The sequence below is a fragment of the Mustela erminea genome, chromosome 6 (genome assembly GCF_009829155.1).
Source record: "Mustela erminea isolate mMusErm1 chromosome 6, mMusErm1.Pri, whole genome shotgun sequence".
Classification (NCBI taxonomy): Eukaryota; Metazoa; Chordata; class Mammalia; order Carnivora; family Mustelidae; genus Mustela; species Mustela erminea.
In genome coordinates, this window is record NC_045619.1 from 60,929,635 (window position 1) to 60,945,144 (window position 15,510).

At 35.1% G+C, this 15,510-nt stretch overlaps 1 protein-coding gene across 3 annotated transcripts in view; it reads left to right on the plus strand.

Moving 5' to 3' along the window:
• PIK3C2G (phosphatidylinositol-4-phosphate 3-kinase catalytic subunit type 2 gamma) overlaps positions 1 to 15,510 on the plus strand; it is a 359,509-nt gene that overhangs the window by 289,040 nt on the left and 54,959 nt on the right. For all 3 annotated transcript variants that reach the window (XR_004286866.1, XM_032347455.1, XM_032347456.1), the window contains exons 27-29: positions 1,662 to 1,851; positions 2,357 to 2,478; positions 6,444 to 6,552. Coding sequence is in view for 2 of the 3 variants with exons in the window: in XM_032347455.1 (XP_032203346.1) it covers positions 1,662 to 1,851; positions 2,357 to 2,478; positions 6,444 to 6,552 (421 nt within the window). In the remaining variant the exon portion in view is untranslated. The remainder of the gene's footprint in view (positions 1 to 1,661; positions 1,852 to 2,356; positions 2,479 to 6,443; positions 6,553 to 15,510) is intronic.

Sequence of the window (15,510 nt, forward strand, 5' to 3'; positions counted from 1 at the left end):
TTAGGACCCTGAGATCATGACCTGAGCCAAAATTAAGACTCAGATGTTTAACTGACACAGCCACCCAGATGGCCCTTTATTTACTACTTTAATAAATAGTAGGATCACAATTACATTTTCTGAAGTCAAAAGGCTTGAAATTACATTAAAACACATTGAATATTTGGCAAAATTACCTAGAATAACCAACATGAAACATATTTTAGAAACCTATTGGACTTTCAAGAAAAAGAAACTTTCTTCAAGCATCCAGGTAAAAAGACCAAATTATTTATAAGAGAAAGAAGTTAGTATGTTATCAGTTTGGGATACTAATTTTTTTTTTTTAAGATTTTGTTTATTTGTTATCCTGGGACTCCAGGATAAATGATCTGAAGCTGAAGACAGTCGCTTAACCAGCTGAGCCACCCAGGCGCCCTGGGATACTAATTCTTTATTCCAAAAGAAAACGGAATGATGTTTTAATGGCACTCAAAAAAGGAAATGTAAGGGCTGCCTGTGTAGTTCAGTCAGTTAAACATCTGCCCTCAGCTCAGGTCATGATCTCAGGGTCCTGGGACAGAGACCCATGTCAGGCTCCCTGCTCAGCAAGGAGTCTGCTTGTCCTTCCAATCCCACCTCCCCGCCCTCCCCAGCCCCAGCCGCTTGTGCTCTCACTCCCAAATAAATAAATAAAATCTTTTTTAAAGAAAAGAGAGAAATATGAGCCAAGGATGATGTATCAAGCCAAAATGATTTTCAAATCAGTCCATAAACTATTGTCAACACCCAAAATTCAGAAACATATTACTTTGAGCAATTTCTGAGGAATTTACTAGAGAATGAGCTTCACGTAGTCAAAATGACAAAGATGCAGACATAATGCCTGGTAGAAAATTTAAGATTCAATGCTAGAAGAGAGACTATGTAGTATGTATAGTACAGATATTATACAATGTAGATACAATAGCTCTATAAAAAATGGAAGTGGAAAAGGAAGCACATATGAAGAACAGAATAAGGACACCATTTGCTTTATAATATTAACTGGGATCAAAAGGACAACACTGCAAATCAGATACTGCAGAAGGTACAGAGGAGGTAACAACATTATATGAAGACATTTATATCATTAGGACATAATTGCAAACCTCAAATACAAGAAATAAAAAAGACTTTAAAAAGCAGAAACACATCAAAACCAAACCAAAGAAAAATAAAATAAAAAAGCTATAAAAGTTAAAGCATATATTTTAAAATATTTCAATATGGGGAAGAGAAGGAATAATACAGAGGTTAAAAGGATAGGTGCTCAGTTTCTAGGAATATACATTGTTCTATAGTTCTAACTTCTGGAATTATTTAAATACTTTAAATAATTATAAACTAAAATTCAATTTTAAATGAGTCATTTCTAAAAACAGAAAACAAGCCTAAAATAAGGTAAAATACAAAATTACAATTAGTTTTCTATTTCACCACGTGGGTTTCTTTTATATCTGCTAACAATTCAAGATGTGGACTTGGGGTTTCTAAAAATAACGTTTAATAGTTGGGCTCTGAATAAACAGACATGGTTCTTGAGGTTTTCCTCCACTTTTAACAAACACAAAAAAACAAATCTTAAATAAAATGAGTCAACTCAGGGAAATGTTACTATCTTTTCTTTTTCATTTCCTTAGGAAAATAAAGGAAAGTCTGGAGTGCTTCCCTGTTAAGTTAAATAACTTGATCCATACACTTGCACAAATGACAGCCATAAACCCTGCTAAATCTACTTCACCGACTTTGCCCCAGGAATCCTGTATGCTGAATGTAACCAGGTCAATTCAAAGAGCGACAATTTTGGGGTTCAGCAAGAAAACTAGTAATGTAAGTCTCAACTCTGTTATTTTGACTTAAGTATCATTTGACTTCATCTCAGACTTCCTTTCACTATGCTACACATCCTTTCTTATATCACAATTTTTTTTTACTATGCAAATGAAAAATCAGTGACAGTTTGAGCAGAAGTGCCATTAAAAGAGAATGTTCTAAGGAGGAATCATAACAACCAGAGCTATTAGTAGAGAACCATCAAAGAGAACAGTTCCTGCCCTGTGGTAGACTATAAATCAAGAGCTAATTAAAATGTCCACATGAAAAAAAAAAAAAAAGAGCAGAAATTAGGCAGTCTGTGCCCAGCACATAAGATTATGACATTTTTGTATACTGTATTTATAGGTAATTTTGCCTTTACAAATTGCATCTCTTAGCTCTTGCGATGGCTTTTTGCAGAAAGGTTCTTGCTTTGTTTAGCTCACATGAAACCAGATTTTAAAGTGGATCACAGGTTGATAATGCCACCTTTTGATTTTTGTCTGTTTATTTTCTGCAGCTGTATCTAATCCGGGTGACACACAGTAACAATGAAACAAGCCTGACAGAAAAATCATTTGACCAGTTTTCAAAACTTCACAGCCAACTTGAGAAGCAGTTTGCATCACTGACTCTCCCAGAGTAAGGCACTGTCCTCCCCAGTGTTTTGCCTGCAGTACTTGTCCTTGAACATGAGGAAAAATTATGGTTATGGGGTTTTCTACCTGTGAGCAACACAGCATTCTGACTCCAATGCCATTGAACCTATCCCAGCAGAGTCTATATTGCTCCCAGAGTAAAGAACCTTTGTCTCATAAAACAGAACAAGGTTTGCAATTTCTCTGTTTGCTTCAAGCCATTGATTTTGTAGACAGAAAAATCCAGAAGCGATTTAATTTTCATCAGTTATCAGGAAAATTGTTCTATTTGCCTGTTTTTAATAAAATTGAAATTGAAAATGCAGAACTAAATTGGATATATCTACTCAGTAAAAAGCGCTGATATATTTATTTCCTTACCAGAAAACAATTCATTAATATCAGTTAGTATATAAGTAAAATTTACTAATACCGGGGCGCCTGGGTGGCTCAGTGGGTTAAGCCGCTGCCTTCAGCTCAGGTCATGATCTCAGAGTCCTAGGATCGAGTTCCGCATAGGGCTCTCTGCTCAGCGGAGAGCCTGCTTCCCTCTCTCTCTCTCTCTGCCTGCCTCTCCATCTACTTGTGATTTCTCTCTGTCAAATAAATAAATAAAATCTTTAAAAAAAAAAATTTACTAATACCAACTCACTTTGTTGTGAATTATTAACTTTGACTTGGATTATCTAAATTTAATTTGTTATGTTCGTTGTCAATCTCGGAAACCACTGCTTTTGTTCATATTATAATTTTAAAAATATTAAACATAAGCATATTAAGAATATAATTGAAAATTACTTCTGTTCAAACAAACCTGCTAAAATTCATCACTTAGAACTAACCAAATTTAGGTCATAGACTTCATTCAGTTTATACCAAAGAAGTATCTTGACTTTAAAAAGATTTAACTTGCCAGTGATTCTCTTGGCACTTAGGATAAATCAAATGTTATTTTGTCTTTATACTGAGATTTTTGTTAAGTAAATGGTCCTCTAACAATGTAAATGTCCATATCTGACCTGACATATTTTTTTAATTAACATATTATGTATTAGTTGTTGCAGTTCTATGAGTCACTTATCATAGCACAGACCCTCCCCAATGTCCATTACCCAACCACCCTATCCCTCCCACCCAGTCTCCCCTCCAGCAACCCTCAGTTTGTTTCCTGAGATTAAAAGCCTCTTATGGTTTGACCTGACATACTTTTTACATGTGGATTTTTGCCAGGCTTTCAGGATTTAATCCCTTTCTAAAACATACCTCTAAGCAAAGTTATCAATGGATGGAGAGATACTGTGCAATACTGAAGAGCGAAGTACTTCATGTTTATGAAAAACAGTGCTTGCCGATGTCACAGGAATTTTGAAATACAGATGCTTTAAGCATCAGGAGGTGAACAAATTAAGAGCATGTCCAAGAGACTGAGAGGGAAGGAATGTCATTATGAAAACTTAAAAGCAGCACTAGCTTTAAGAATTACCAAAAAACATCTGATAGAATAACAGAAAAGGTGCTAGCAAAAAAAAGGGCAAAGTTTGACTGCAAATATCAAATTCAGCATCAGTGGTTGCCATTGTACGATTACTAAATAATAAATACAATAAAATAAATCAAATCTACTAATTAGTGATTTTATTGTATTTTTTTTAAAGACTTCATTTATTTATTTGACAGAGATCACAAGTAGGCAGAGAGGCAGGCAGAGAGAGAGGAAAGTAAATAGGCTCCCTGCTGAGCAGAGAGCTGGATGTGGGGCTCTATCCCAGGACCCTAGGATCATGACCTGAGCTGAAGGCAGAGGCTTAACCCACTGAGCCACCCAGGTTCCCCTAGTTAGTGATTTTTTAAAAATGTTGGTCAAAAAAAAAAAAAATGTTGGTCATTGTTAAGTGACTGCCGTTTTTGGTTTCAAAAACTACTCTGTTTTATACTTTTATCTGTGTACTATTATATTAGGACAACTTGTAAGACCTGAAAAGTGTTAATAATCTCTCTCCATATGCCTCTTCTCAATTTTCAGCTTTACTTAGGATTATGCCTTGCTCAACAACTACTGCCTGGTATTTAAATTAATTTTAAAACCATTCCAGCAATGTGTATGTGTGTGCATGTGTGTGGTGGGGTGGGGGGCATATAGTTCCTGTATGCCCTTGACAATATTTGTATGCTGACAATCCCAAAGGAGCTAAAGCTTCCATTGATGCATATAAATGAAGGATGAAAGTAAGATTTCCTCTGACTCCTGAATTTACTCAGAGAAGCCCTGCAAGAATTATGTAAACCTGATCTGAAGAGTATGATCAGAAAGTTAGAGTCATAAAGAATAAAATTTAAATTAGTCATAATATATAATAGTGGTCTTCAAAGAAGACTGTTCATACCTCTAGGTACTTTCCAAGAATACACAGGCATGGAAATCTTCTGTAAAATTAATGGTCTTCTCTAAAATTAACCTGCTTAAAAAGGGTGGACTTCCTTTCCCTTTCTGCTTTCAACATTGCTCTTTTCCCAGCCATCCAGAATCTCCCAACCACTCACAATTCCTAGAGAGGAAAAAATCGTTGAGAATGAAATAAAAGGCAAACCGAAACATTAGTTCAATATCAATATTGAAAAAAAGGAATTATTCTAATAATCAGATATCAAATCTCTTTGCAACTCAAGAGTTTCCTAATCTTTGGCCTGAACAAAACGGAGGCAGGACATGATGTCATTGTCAGATGAAAGATCATGGAAAATCATTCTCACAAAATGATTGCTATATTACATGTGGCATACAACTCAAAAACATTTCAACAATTGAATGACATTACTATGGCTAAATTTCTCAATTCTCTTGTGCTTAATTATATACAAGACTTTTAGTACATACCTCTGTAAAAACATAAACAGAGGAATAGAACTGATGTTGAACTCCATTTTCTTTTAACAATAAGGAAAATTCATCTACAGATATAAAAATTAATATTTAAAACCTGCCCAATCCATCTGTTTATCAAATGCATTTCTGATTTGGTTAATTGTTTATCAATGTTGTAATAATCAACTGTGAATGAAAAATGTTAGTACTTTATGCCTTAGAACTGCAGGAGAACTTTTTAAAAATAAAATGTCAATTATTTAAATACACAAACATTATTTTGGTCTTCCTTAACATTTGTAACAGGAAGCAGTGAATGGAATGGCCTGCATTATTACCTGCATACATCTGTGTTTGCTGACAGCCTTTCACTATCCCTCCTGCTCCTTAACCTAGGAAAATACCTAGACCAAAGAAGCAGAAGTATGAAGGAGGCAGCAAGCAGCAAGCAGCAAGACACAGTCAGGGGAAGCTGCTGAGTAGTTGCAAAAAAGATGTATTTATGCAGCAAAATATTTTACCAAATGCTAACCATTAACAGGTCATTCCACTTAGTAATTGGTCTTAATCACATCTAACCCATCAAGATGAATCATTGGATACTGCAGAGGGAATTCTGCAAGTTAGACTCTTAAGGAAAGTGATACTTTGCCCCAAAAGACTAATACCAGATGGAAACATATGTCACTTGGTAAATTGTTTAATTTAGTTAGTGTAGAAATATCTCTAGCAAACCCAAAGCAAACAATACAATCTGACCTTTTTCAAAAATTATGCATCATTCATTTCTGAAAATACTTATTAAGCCTCCATATATATTTAAAGGACAAAATGTGTGGTCTTCTATAAACACAGCAAGAAAGAACATATATATTAATATGTTAAATTAAATTAAGTTAATATGTTAAATTAAATTAGTATTAATATTAATGAAAGTTAAAATAGCACAAGTGACCACAACCATGTTATTAAACCCTCAAGGTTAATGATGTGTTTCATTTTATAAAAAAGTATTTTCTTTGGCCCTTCAGTCTGATGCTATAAATTCATAAACAACCTAAGAAGCAAATTTTCAAACTAATGAAGATAACTTTTTTTTAAAACAGGTTTCCTCATTGGTGGCACTTACCTTTTACAAATTCAGACCACAAAAGATTCAGAGACCTAAATCATTACATGGAACAGATATTAAATGGATCATATGAAGTTGCAAACGTATGTTACAATTTACCTTTATATTTTTTATAAAAATTTCCACTATTTTATGTATTATTATTAGAAATCTTTATAAATATACTTAATGATAACATTTTGTACTCATATTCATTCAACAAATGTGCATGCCCAATATGTATAAAATTCCTGAACAGAAAACTGGAACAGCAAAAAAGATATATAGCACCTTGACTTCAAATAATGAAATAATATGCGATTAGTGGACTATCAAGGCTAGGAAGTTTCCTAGATTTGGGGGGATTAAGAATTATTTATGACTGTGATAGTAAAAAGGATTCAAAGAGAGCATCTGATCTTAATCTGTAACAAAAGGTAGGATTTTTTTTTAATGTATTATTTGTTTCAGGGGTACACGTCTGTGATTCATCAGTCTTTTATAATGCCCAGTACTCATTACAACACGTACCTTCCCCTATGTCCATCACCCAGTTACCCCATCCCTCCACACTGCCCCCCTCCCCACCGGCCCACCCCAAGCAACCTTCAGTTTGTTTCCTATGATTAAAAGTCTCTTACGATTTGTCTCCCTCTCTGGTTTCGTCTTGTTTCATTTTTTCCTCTCTTCCCCTATGATCCTCCGCCATACTTCTTAAATTCCTCATGAGTGAGGTCATAGGGTTTTAAAAAGAGTTGGCCTAAGGATGTATTTCAAATAGAACCAAACAATATAGGAAAGGTTGTTAGTGAAAAAAGAAGAAGAAGGGATATCGTTGGAATCTATAACTCCTGTGATAAATTTCGACAATTTGGAAGTTTAAAACAACACAGGTCTATTTTTTTCAGTTCTGAAACTCAGAGTCCTGAAAATGGGCCTTAAGAGACAAAACTCAAGGTGTTGGTAGGTTGGATCTTTCGGGAGATGGGGGAAGAAATTCGTTTCCTTGCTTTTTCAGTTTCTAGAGATTTCCTGCATCCCTTGGTTTGTGCCTTTCCAGCAATTGCACATTCTGACCTCTGCTTCTGTCATCACATCTCCTTCTCAGACTCTTAGTCTGACTCTCCTTGTGTTTACATGGGACCCACCAGAATAATCCAGGATAATCTCACCATTTCAAGATTGTTAATTTAATTTTATCTGAGAAGCCCCTTTTGCCATGTAAGGTAGTACATCTTCACAGGACCTGGGGATTCGAATGCAAACATCTTTGGAGGGCCATTATTCTATCACAGAGATCCATGAAAAAGTGCAAGAACACAATTCGGTAGGATGCAGCATTCTTGTGAGGTATCTGTGAAAGGAGGATTAAAACCAGAAAGGAAGTCAGGGCCAAGTTGTCAAGAGCTAGAGGTAAGCCTTGGAGGGTAGCAAGAACCTAAAAACAATAAAAAGAATAACAAATATAAGAAGAATATTCTTCCAAATATATATTGACCTTTTTTCTCAACAACCTATTGTTCCAGATCCTGGCCTTCTTTACTGAACTGGAACTGCATTCTTTTCAATTTTTAGCTTTTAAAATTGTATACATGCATACATGTATAACATGTATCCAGAAAAGTCTACAAAAGATTTGGTAGAAGTGACACCACCCTGCCGGTGCCCAGCTGATGTTTCAACCAGCAGCTAGCATCAACATCAAAGTATTTTGAGTGGATGACCCCAGCTCCAATCACCCAATGACTGTTTATTAGAGAGCTCAAGCCAGAATACCATAGGTGAGCTCAGCCAAACCCCAGAACTGGGAGATGACAAAACGATTGTTTAAACCAGCAGCTCAGGGATAGACTGCATCTAAAATATGTGGATTTTCATTGTTATCTAGCATTCTGTTACATGAAGGTATTGCAATTAATAGGTTCCTCTTTACATAGACATTTGGAATGTCTCCAAGTTGGGGTTATTATGCTATATGAACATTTCTTTTACTTGTATGTCTCTTCATGCACCCGGGTTGGTGATTCACCTAGGACAGAATTTCTGGATCTTAGGATATGGTTATCTTAAACATTATAAGCTCCTGCTTGCGGTGAATAAGTGTTCACATTTTCCACAACCTTGTCTGTACCGGTTATTGCCAGTCTTTCTAATTTTAGCCATTCTGGTGAGTGAGCATTTCACTGCATTTCAGTCTGTATTTTCCTAACTACTGATGCAATGGAACACCTTTTCATGTGTTTGGTCCTTTGGGTATCCTCTTTGGTGAAGTCCCAGTTTATGTCTCTTGCCCTTTTACTATTAAATTATATGACATTCTTTTACTGATTTATAGTATTTTTCATACATTGCGGATAGAAGTCCTTTGTTAATTAAATACATTGTAATGATTTTCTTTCACTCTGTCTTTTGTCCCCTTGTTCTTTTTATTATGTCTTCTGATAAACAGAAAGTCTTCATTTTAATATAGTAAAATGTATTGTATTTTCTTATATGATTAGAATATGCCCTACCTCGATGTCATAAAGAGAGTTTCCTATATTATCTTTTTTTTAATTAAGATTTTATTTATTTATTTGACAGACAGAGATCACAAGCAGGCAGAGAAGCAGACAGAGAGAGGGGGAAGCCACCCTATATTATCTTCTAGAAGCTTTGTTGTTTTGCCTTTCCCATTTAAACCTGCAATCTGCCTAGAGTAGACTTTAATGCATGGTGTAAAATAAAAGTCATCTTATTTTTTTTTCCATGTAGATTTTGAATTGTTCCAATACTATTCAAAAGCTTTCCTTTTCTTGTTATTCTGCTGTGCCACCTTTATAATAATTCAAATATCCATCTACATATATGTCTACTCAGCTCTTATGTTCTATGCCACTGATGTCTTTATCTACCCTTATGCCAACAGTCTTAATTACCGTAGCTTTATCATAAGTCTTGAAATATAGTGGAGTAACTTCTCCTATTTTATACTTATTCTTAAACAGTATTTTGGCCCTTCTTGGACTTTTGCATTTTCAAGTAATTTTTTTTTTAAGATTTTATTTATCTAAGAGAAAGAGAATGAGTAAGCAGAGGGGAGGACTGGGGAAAGAGGGAAAGAGAAGCAGACTCTTTGCTGAATAGGGGGTCTGATGCGTGGCTCCATTCCAGAGATCATGGACCAGAGGTCATTATCTGAGCCAAAGGCAGATGCTTAACCTACTGAGCCTCCCAGGCACCCCAAAATTTTAATTTTTTTTTGTCAATTCCATGAAGACGCCAACTGGGATTTTAGTTGATAATGCATCTTAATATATTCTAACCCACGATCATGTACCTATTTAAATCTTTTTTTTTAAAGATTTATTTATTTATTTATTAGACAGAGAGAGATCACAAGTAGGCAGAGAGGCAGGCAGAGAGAGAGAGAGGAGGAAGCAGGCTCCCTGCTGAGCAGAGAGCCTGATGCGGGACTCCATCCCAGGACCCTGAGATCATGACCTGAGCCGAACACAGCGGCTTAACCCACTGAGCCACCCAGGCGCCCCTACCTATTTAAATCTTTAAAAAAATTTTTACTCAATAATAACTTATTGTCGTATGCATAAAGATCTTAAAATAATTATTTTACTTGATATCTTATTTTACCTTTTTAAAATCCTCTTTTGTTCTTTTTTGCCAATATATAGATATAACTTATTTTGTATATTGACTGTTTTCTCAACAATCTTACTAACTTCACTTCTAATTCTAATAACTTATTTGTATTTTTTTAATATTCCTATTATATCATATTGTCTGCAAATAAGGTTTTTTTTTTCTTTCTGATATTTATATTTTATATTTCTTTTTCTGGCTAGTTTGATTGTGCAGGGCCTCCAAGTGGTGATGGCAGATATGATCGTGTTATTTCTGGATTCAGAGAAGAAGTTTCTCATTAAGTACACAGGTTTTGTAGGTACCCTTTATTATTTCAAGAAAGTTTCCTTATGTTATAAAAAAAAAAAGTTTGACAGTAAAGAAAATTGAATTTATCTAGTTTTTGTTTTGTTTTGTTTTGTTTTTCTGAATCTATTAGGCTGGTCAACCATCACCAGAGAGGAAGGGAAGCAGGCTCCCTGCTGAGCAGAGAGCCCCGAGGCGCTTGATCCTAGGACCCTGGGATCATGACCTGAGCTAAAGGCAGAGGCTTTAACCCGCTGAGCCACCCAGGTGCCCCTGATTTAACATTTTCTTTTCAGCTTTGTTAATGACAAAGATAGTCTATCTTATAATATCCTTACCAGGTTAGAATGGAGAGTATCCTGGCCTCATAATATTAGTTGCAAAGACTTCTTGCTTTTCTTCTTTTCTCTGGAAGAGTTTGTATAAAATTGGTTTTATTTCTTTAATTTGTAAAGCCATGTAGGTCTGGAGATTCAATTTATTTAAGAGTTATAGGACAATTCACATTTTCTATTTCTTGCTGGGTCTAAGTTATAGTTCTCTAGGAATTTGTGCATAAAATTATTCAGAGCATCTTCTCCCAATCTTTTAATACTTACAGGATCTGAAAAGATGTCTACTCTTCTGTTCCTCATATATGTCATTTCCTAGTCAGTCTTGCCAAAGGATTATGAATTTTACCAATCTATGCAAAGAATGAAATGTGGGATTTATTGACTCTATTATATTATTTTTCTATTTCATTTATGTTTGACCTTTATTATTTCCTTTCTTCTGCTTGCTTTGGTTATAATTTGCTGTTCTATTTAGTACATTCTCAGATAGTTACTTGTTTATTTTCAACCTATCCTCACTTACACATTTAAAATTCTAAATCCCCTCTCCTAATCAAGATTTAATCCACCCCACAAGTTTTTGCATATAGTATTGTATCTTTGTTATTATTCTCTTAAAATACTTATAAATGTTTACTATGATTTTTCCTGTGACTGTGGATTAACTCTATCTAACCCAGTTGAATTTTATATGTTATACTAATAATATATATCTGCATCTATATCCCCTAAACTTAATAAGTATTATGTTGTTTTACACAATCAATATCTGTTTAATATTACCCATGTATCTCATTTCCACTGTCATAACTGACTTTATATCTGATGCTGCTTTCCCTCTATCTGAAGAATACTATTTATTATTTTTTAAAATATGAATTTGCTACTAGAAAAAATTTCTAAATTTGTATTTATCTGAAAAGTTTTTGTCTTCATTCTCAAAGGATATATTAGCTGACTATACTATTTGGATAGCAATGATTTTATTTTAAAATCTTTAAAGCTATTGGTTTATTGTCTTTTAGCATCCATTGATTCTGTTTAAAAATCACCTATTTTATTTGTTTCATCTTTGAAACTGTTTTTTTCTTTATTCTTTATCTGCTATTAATATTTCTCTTTTTACTGTTAGTTTTCACAGTTTCATTTCATTTTTTAAAAGATTTTATTTATTTATTTGACAGAGATCACAAGTAGGTATGGGGTGGGGTGGGGGGTGGGGGATGGGAAGCAGGCTCCCCGCTGAGCAGAGAACCTGATGCGGGGCTCGATCCCAGGACCCTGGGTTCATGACCTGAGCCGAAAGCAGAGGCTTTAACCCACTGAGCCACCCAGGTGCCCCACACAGTTTTATTTTAATTGCTCAGATATAAGTTTGTTTATTTATCATGCTTGTTAGCACTTCCTGAATTTGCTCCCTGATGTCTTTCATCAGTTTTGGAAAATTCTGTCATTACTGCTTGAAATACTGTTAATATTTTTTCCTCTCTCCTTTTTTTCTGAAGGTGTAATCAAATATAAGTTAATCCTTTTCACTGTATTCTCTATGTCTCATGCCTCTACTTTTGTATTTTTTTATCCTTTTGTTCTCCATAATTTATTCTCAGTAGTTTCTTCTGACTTCTCTTCTGAGTTATTTATTCTCTACTTATCCGTGTTTAGTATACTGTTAAATCCATCCTTTGAGCTCTTAATTTCAGTTATGATATTTTTCAGTCTTAGAATTTCCTTGTTTTCAGTTTCTTGTTCTTTGCTGAAAATTTGAATTTATTTAAAAATAAATTTTAAATATAATAATAATATATTTAAAAATATATATTTTATTTATTTAAAAATATATATTTTAAATATATATTTAAAGTAATATATATTTAAAATAAGCATAGTTATTTTTTTAAGATTTCTTACTTTTTTATTTGAGAGAGAGAGCAAGTGAGCAGGGGAAGGGGCGGGGTGGGGGAATTTCAAGCAGGCTCTCCGCTTAGTGGGGAGCCCAATGCAGGGCTTGATCCCAGGACCCCGAGACCTTGACCTCAGCTGAAATTGAAAGTGGAACATTCTACCAGCTGAGCCACCCAGGAGCCCCTAACCAAAGGTCTTTTTAAATCTTTCTAAAAACTTCTGTATTGTGGCTCATTGCATGTATATTTCTATTGTCTAGTGTTTCTACTAGTCTTTTATCATTCAGTCTTGATCCTTTGTAAGCCTAGTTATTTTCCTTTTTATTGTGGCCAGATATTGTACTGCAACATCTTTTGTAGAATAATTGGAGGCCTATGTTGCTGTTATCTTGTACTAGAGAACTGTAATATCTGAGGACATTAACAGTCTGGGATTGCTGAAATTCAATAGCAGGGATTCGGATTTTTCAAAACCAAACTGTAGCTTTTATGAGGGCTTATTTCTGGCTCATCTCTTTCCTTAGATGTGAATTTGATTCTAAATCCAAAATAAGACAGATTCAGCAAGAGCTTCCTTGGCAGCTCTGGATTCTATTTCCTCTCCTATTATCTCTGCAAAGTAGGTACTGCTCAACCTTTCAGCCCTTCCATAGTTCAAACCTATATCAATAAACACCCACAATAAAAAAGTAGTGCCAAGACCCTTTCACGTCTCCAAATCCTTGCCCCAGACCCTAGCCTGGTAATTCTTCACTATCTTGTTAGCTCTCTGATGTTTTCAAGCAAAGTTTAAAAAACAAATTGTAATAATCCAATTATCATCAGCAGGAGGTTTGCACTAAGTGACTTAATCTACCATTATCAAAAATAGGAGTCTAGAACTGCAATCCTTACCCATATTACCCTCAGCTTTCAGAGCTATCTGTCATTCTGCTCTTCAACCCCATCCTATGCTCAAATATGCCTTTTCTCTCATAGGGAACCATTTCAGAGGGTCTAGGTCTAATGACACTTTCCATCTGAAAAAATATTTAAGGAGTTCTTGGTGAGGTGTTTGGTATACTCACCAGGGATTCTGAGAATAGCCTAGAAAATTGAAGAGAAATATCAGACCCCAGTACTGCTCCCCACATTCACATGAGTCAAAAACAGCATTCGTAAGATCTCCCCACCCTATTCACACATATATATGTATATAAGCTATACACACATACCGATGTTAAAACTTCTTATGAATGTTCAAGGCAGCACTAGGTCTCTTTAAAATAAGGTGTTCATATCACTATCTGCATGAGAGGTTTCTATGAGACAAATGCTAAGTTTCAGAAGCAAGTACCAAAGTAACAGAATCCTCCAGAGTTCTTGAACAGACACAGGGCCCTTTACGGATCATCTAGAACACTATCCCTAAGGGTACAGGGTGCACACCTATTACGGTTTTTTGCCTTTTCAATCAAAAATGGAAACCATTTATGGAATATTCTTAAGTAATCCACATATCTAGAGTCACTTTGATGTCACTAATAGGAGCCCATTTCTAATATTAATCATTGTAGCCAACAAGCTACCATATTTATTTTAAAAATCTAATCTCTGACATTCAATATGCTAATTAATAAAATGCCCATTGTTGGAGTTATGAGTGAATGACAAAAGCACTTAAACTGACTGCTGCTAGTATGGGTTTCCCAATTAAAATATTGTGAGCCCCGTCTTTTCTCTTCCCCCACCCAGGTGCCCCCTTGGTGCAGGCTTGTTTCAGACATAAACAGGCCATTTCTGAACTCTGCAGTCTTAATTAAATGCCAGCAGCACTTGGGTTATACCATGTGTATGATACATAATATCATGCTGTACATGTAGATACATAGTTTAAGCTTCAGCAAATTGCAGGCACTGTAATAGGAGGGCTAGACTAGATCCCACACTGGGATTTAAAAGGTCAAAGAGTCCTGTTTCACTTAGTTGTTACTTCAAAAACCTTTCTTCTCCACTTGGAGCTTAGGAAATTCATTAGAGGAGACCAGTCATGGCTTAAATTTTTAAAAATTACATGCTATGTAGCAGAGTAAATCAGTGTATGTCAAGAAAACCTTACTGAAATTTAAAAATACAATATGTTAATGAATGTATTAAAAATTCTGTCTCAACTGTAGGTTTGCTGATTTAGGATGTTAGCTTACTGCTGTACCTCCCAATTGAGTAATATTGTGGTTTGATGAGAATCAGACCCACTTAAAAGAAGAAAATCCCACAATTCAGACCATAAAGGGTCCAATGGCTATTAGAAAACAACCCCAAATTGTCAATAATGACTATGTTTAATTCCACATAGTCAGGAGCAAGAGATGAGATTTTTCAAATCCCTATTACTGGTTTCTAAGACTAGTGGTTCTCAGAGCACAGTTTCTGGACTGTGCTAGGAACCTCACTGAGGAACTTATAAGAATGCAAATTTTTGGCCCCATCCTAGACAAACTAAATCAGAAATTTTGGCCTTTGGCTATTATTTTAACGTTATTTTTAATAATCTCTATACCCAGCATAGAGCTCAAATTCGTGACCCTGAGATTAAGAGTCACATGTTCTACCAACTGAGTCTGCCAGGGGCCCCAAATCAGACATTTTGGAGATGAGGCCCAGCAGTCTGTGTTTCTAAAAAGCTGTCTGGGATGTTCTGATGCACTCTGTTTGAGAAAAATTACTCATGCCATAGATTTCTCTCCTTTTTTTTCCAGTTTGGATATGGTCAGACATTTGGCCTTCAGTATAGTAAATACTCGTGTTCCCTACTATATTACTGGCTTTTAGCAAATATGGACTCAAGAAGATTGTGCAACGATATGATTTCCGGGCTAGTAGACTCCCAGCTGGAGATGCTATTTTCTATCCAAGGACA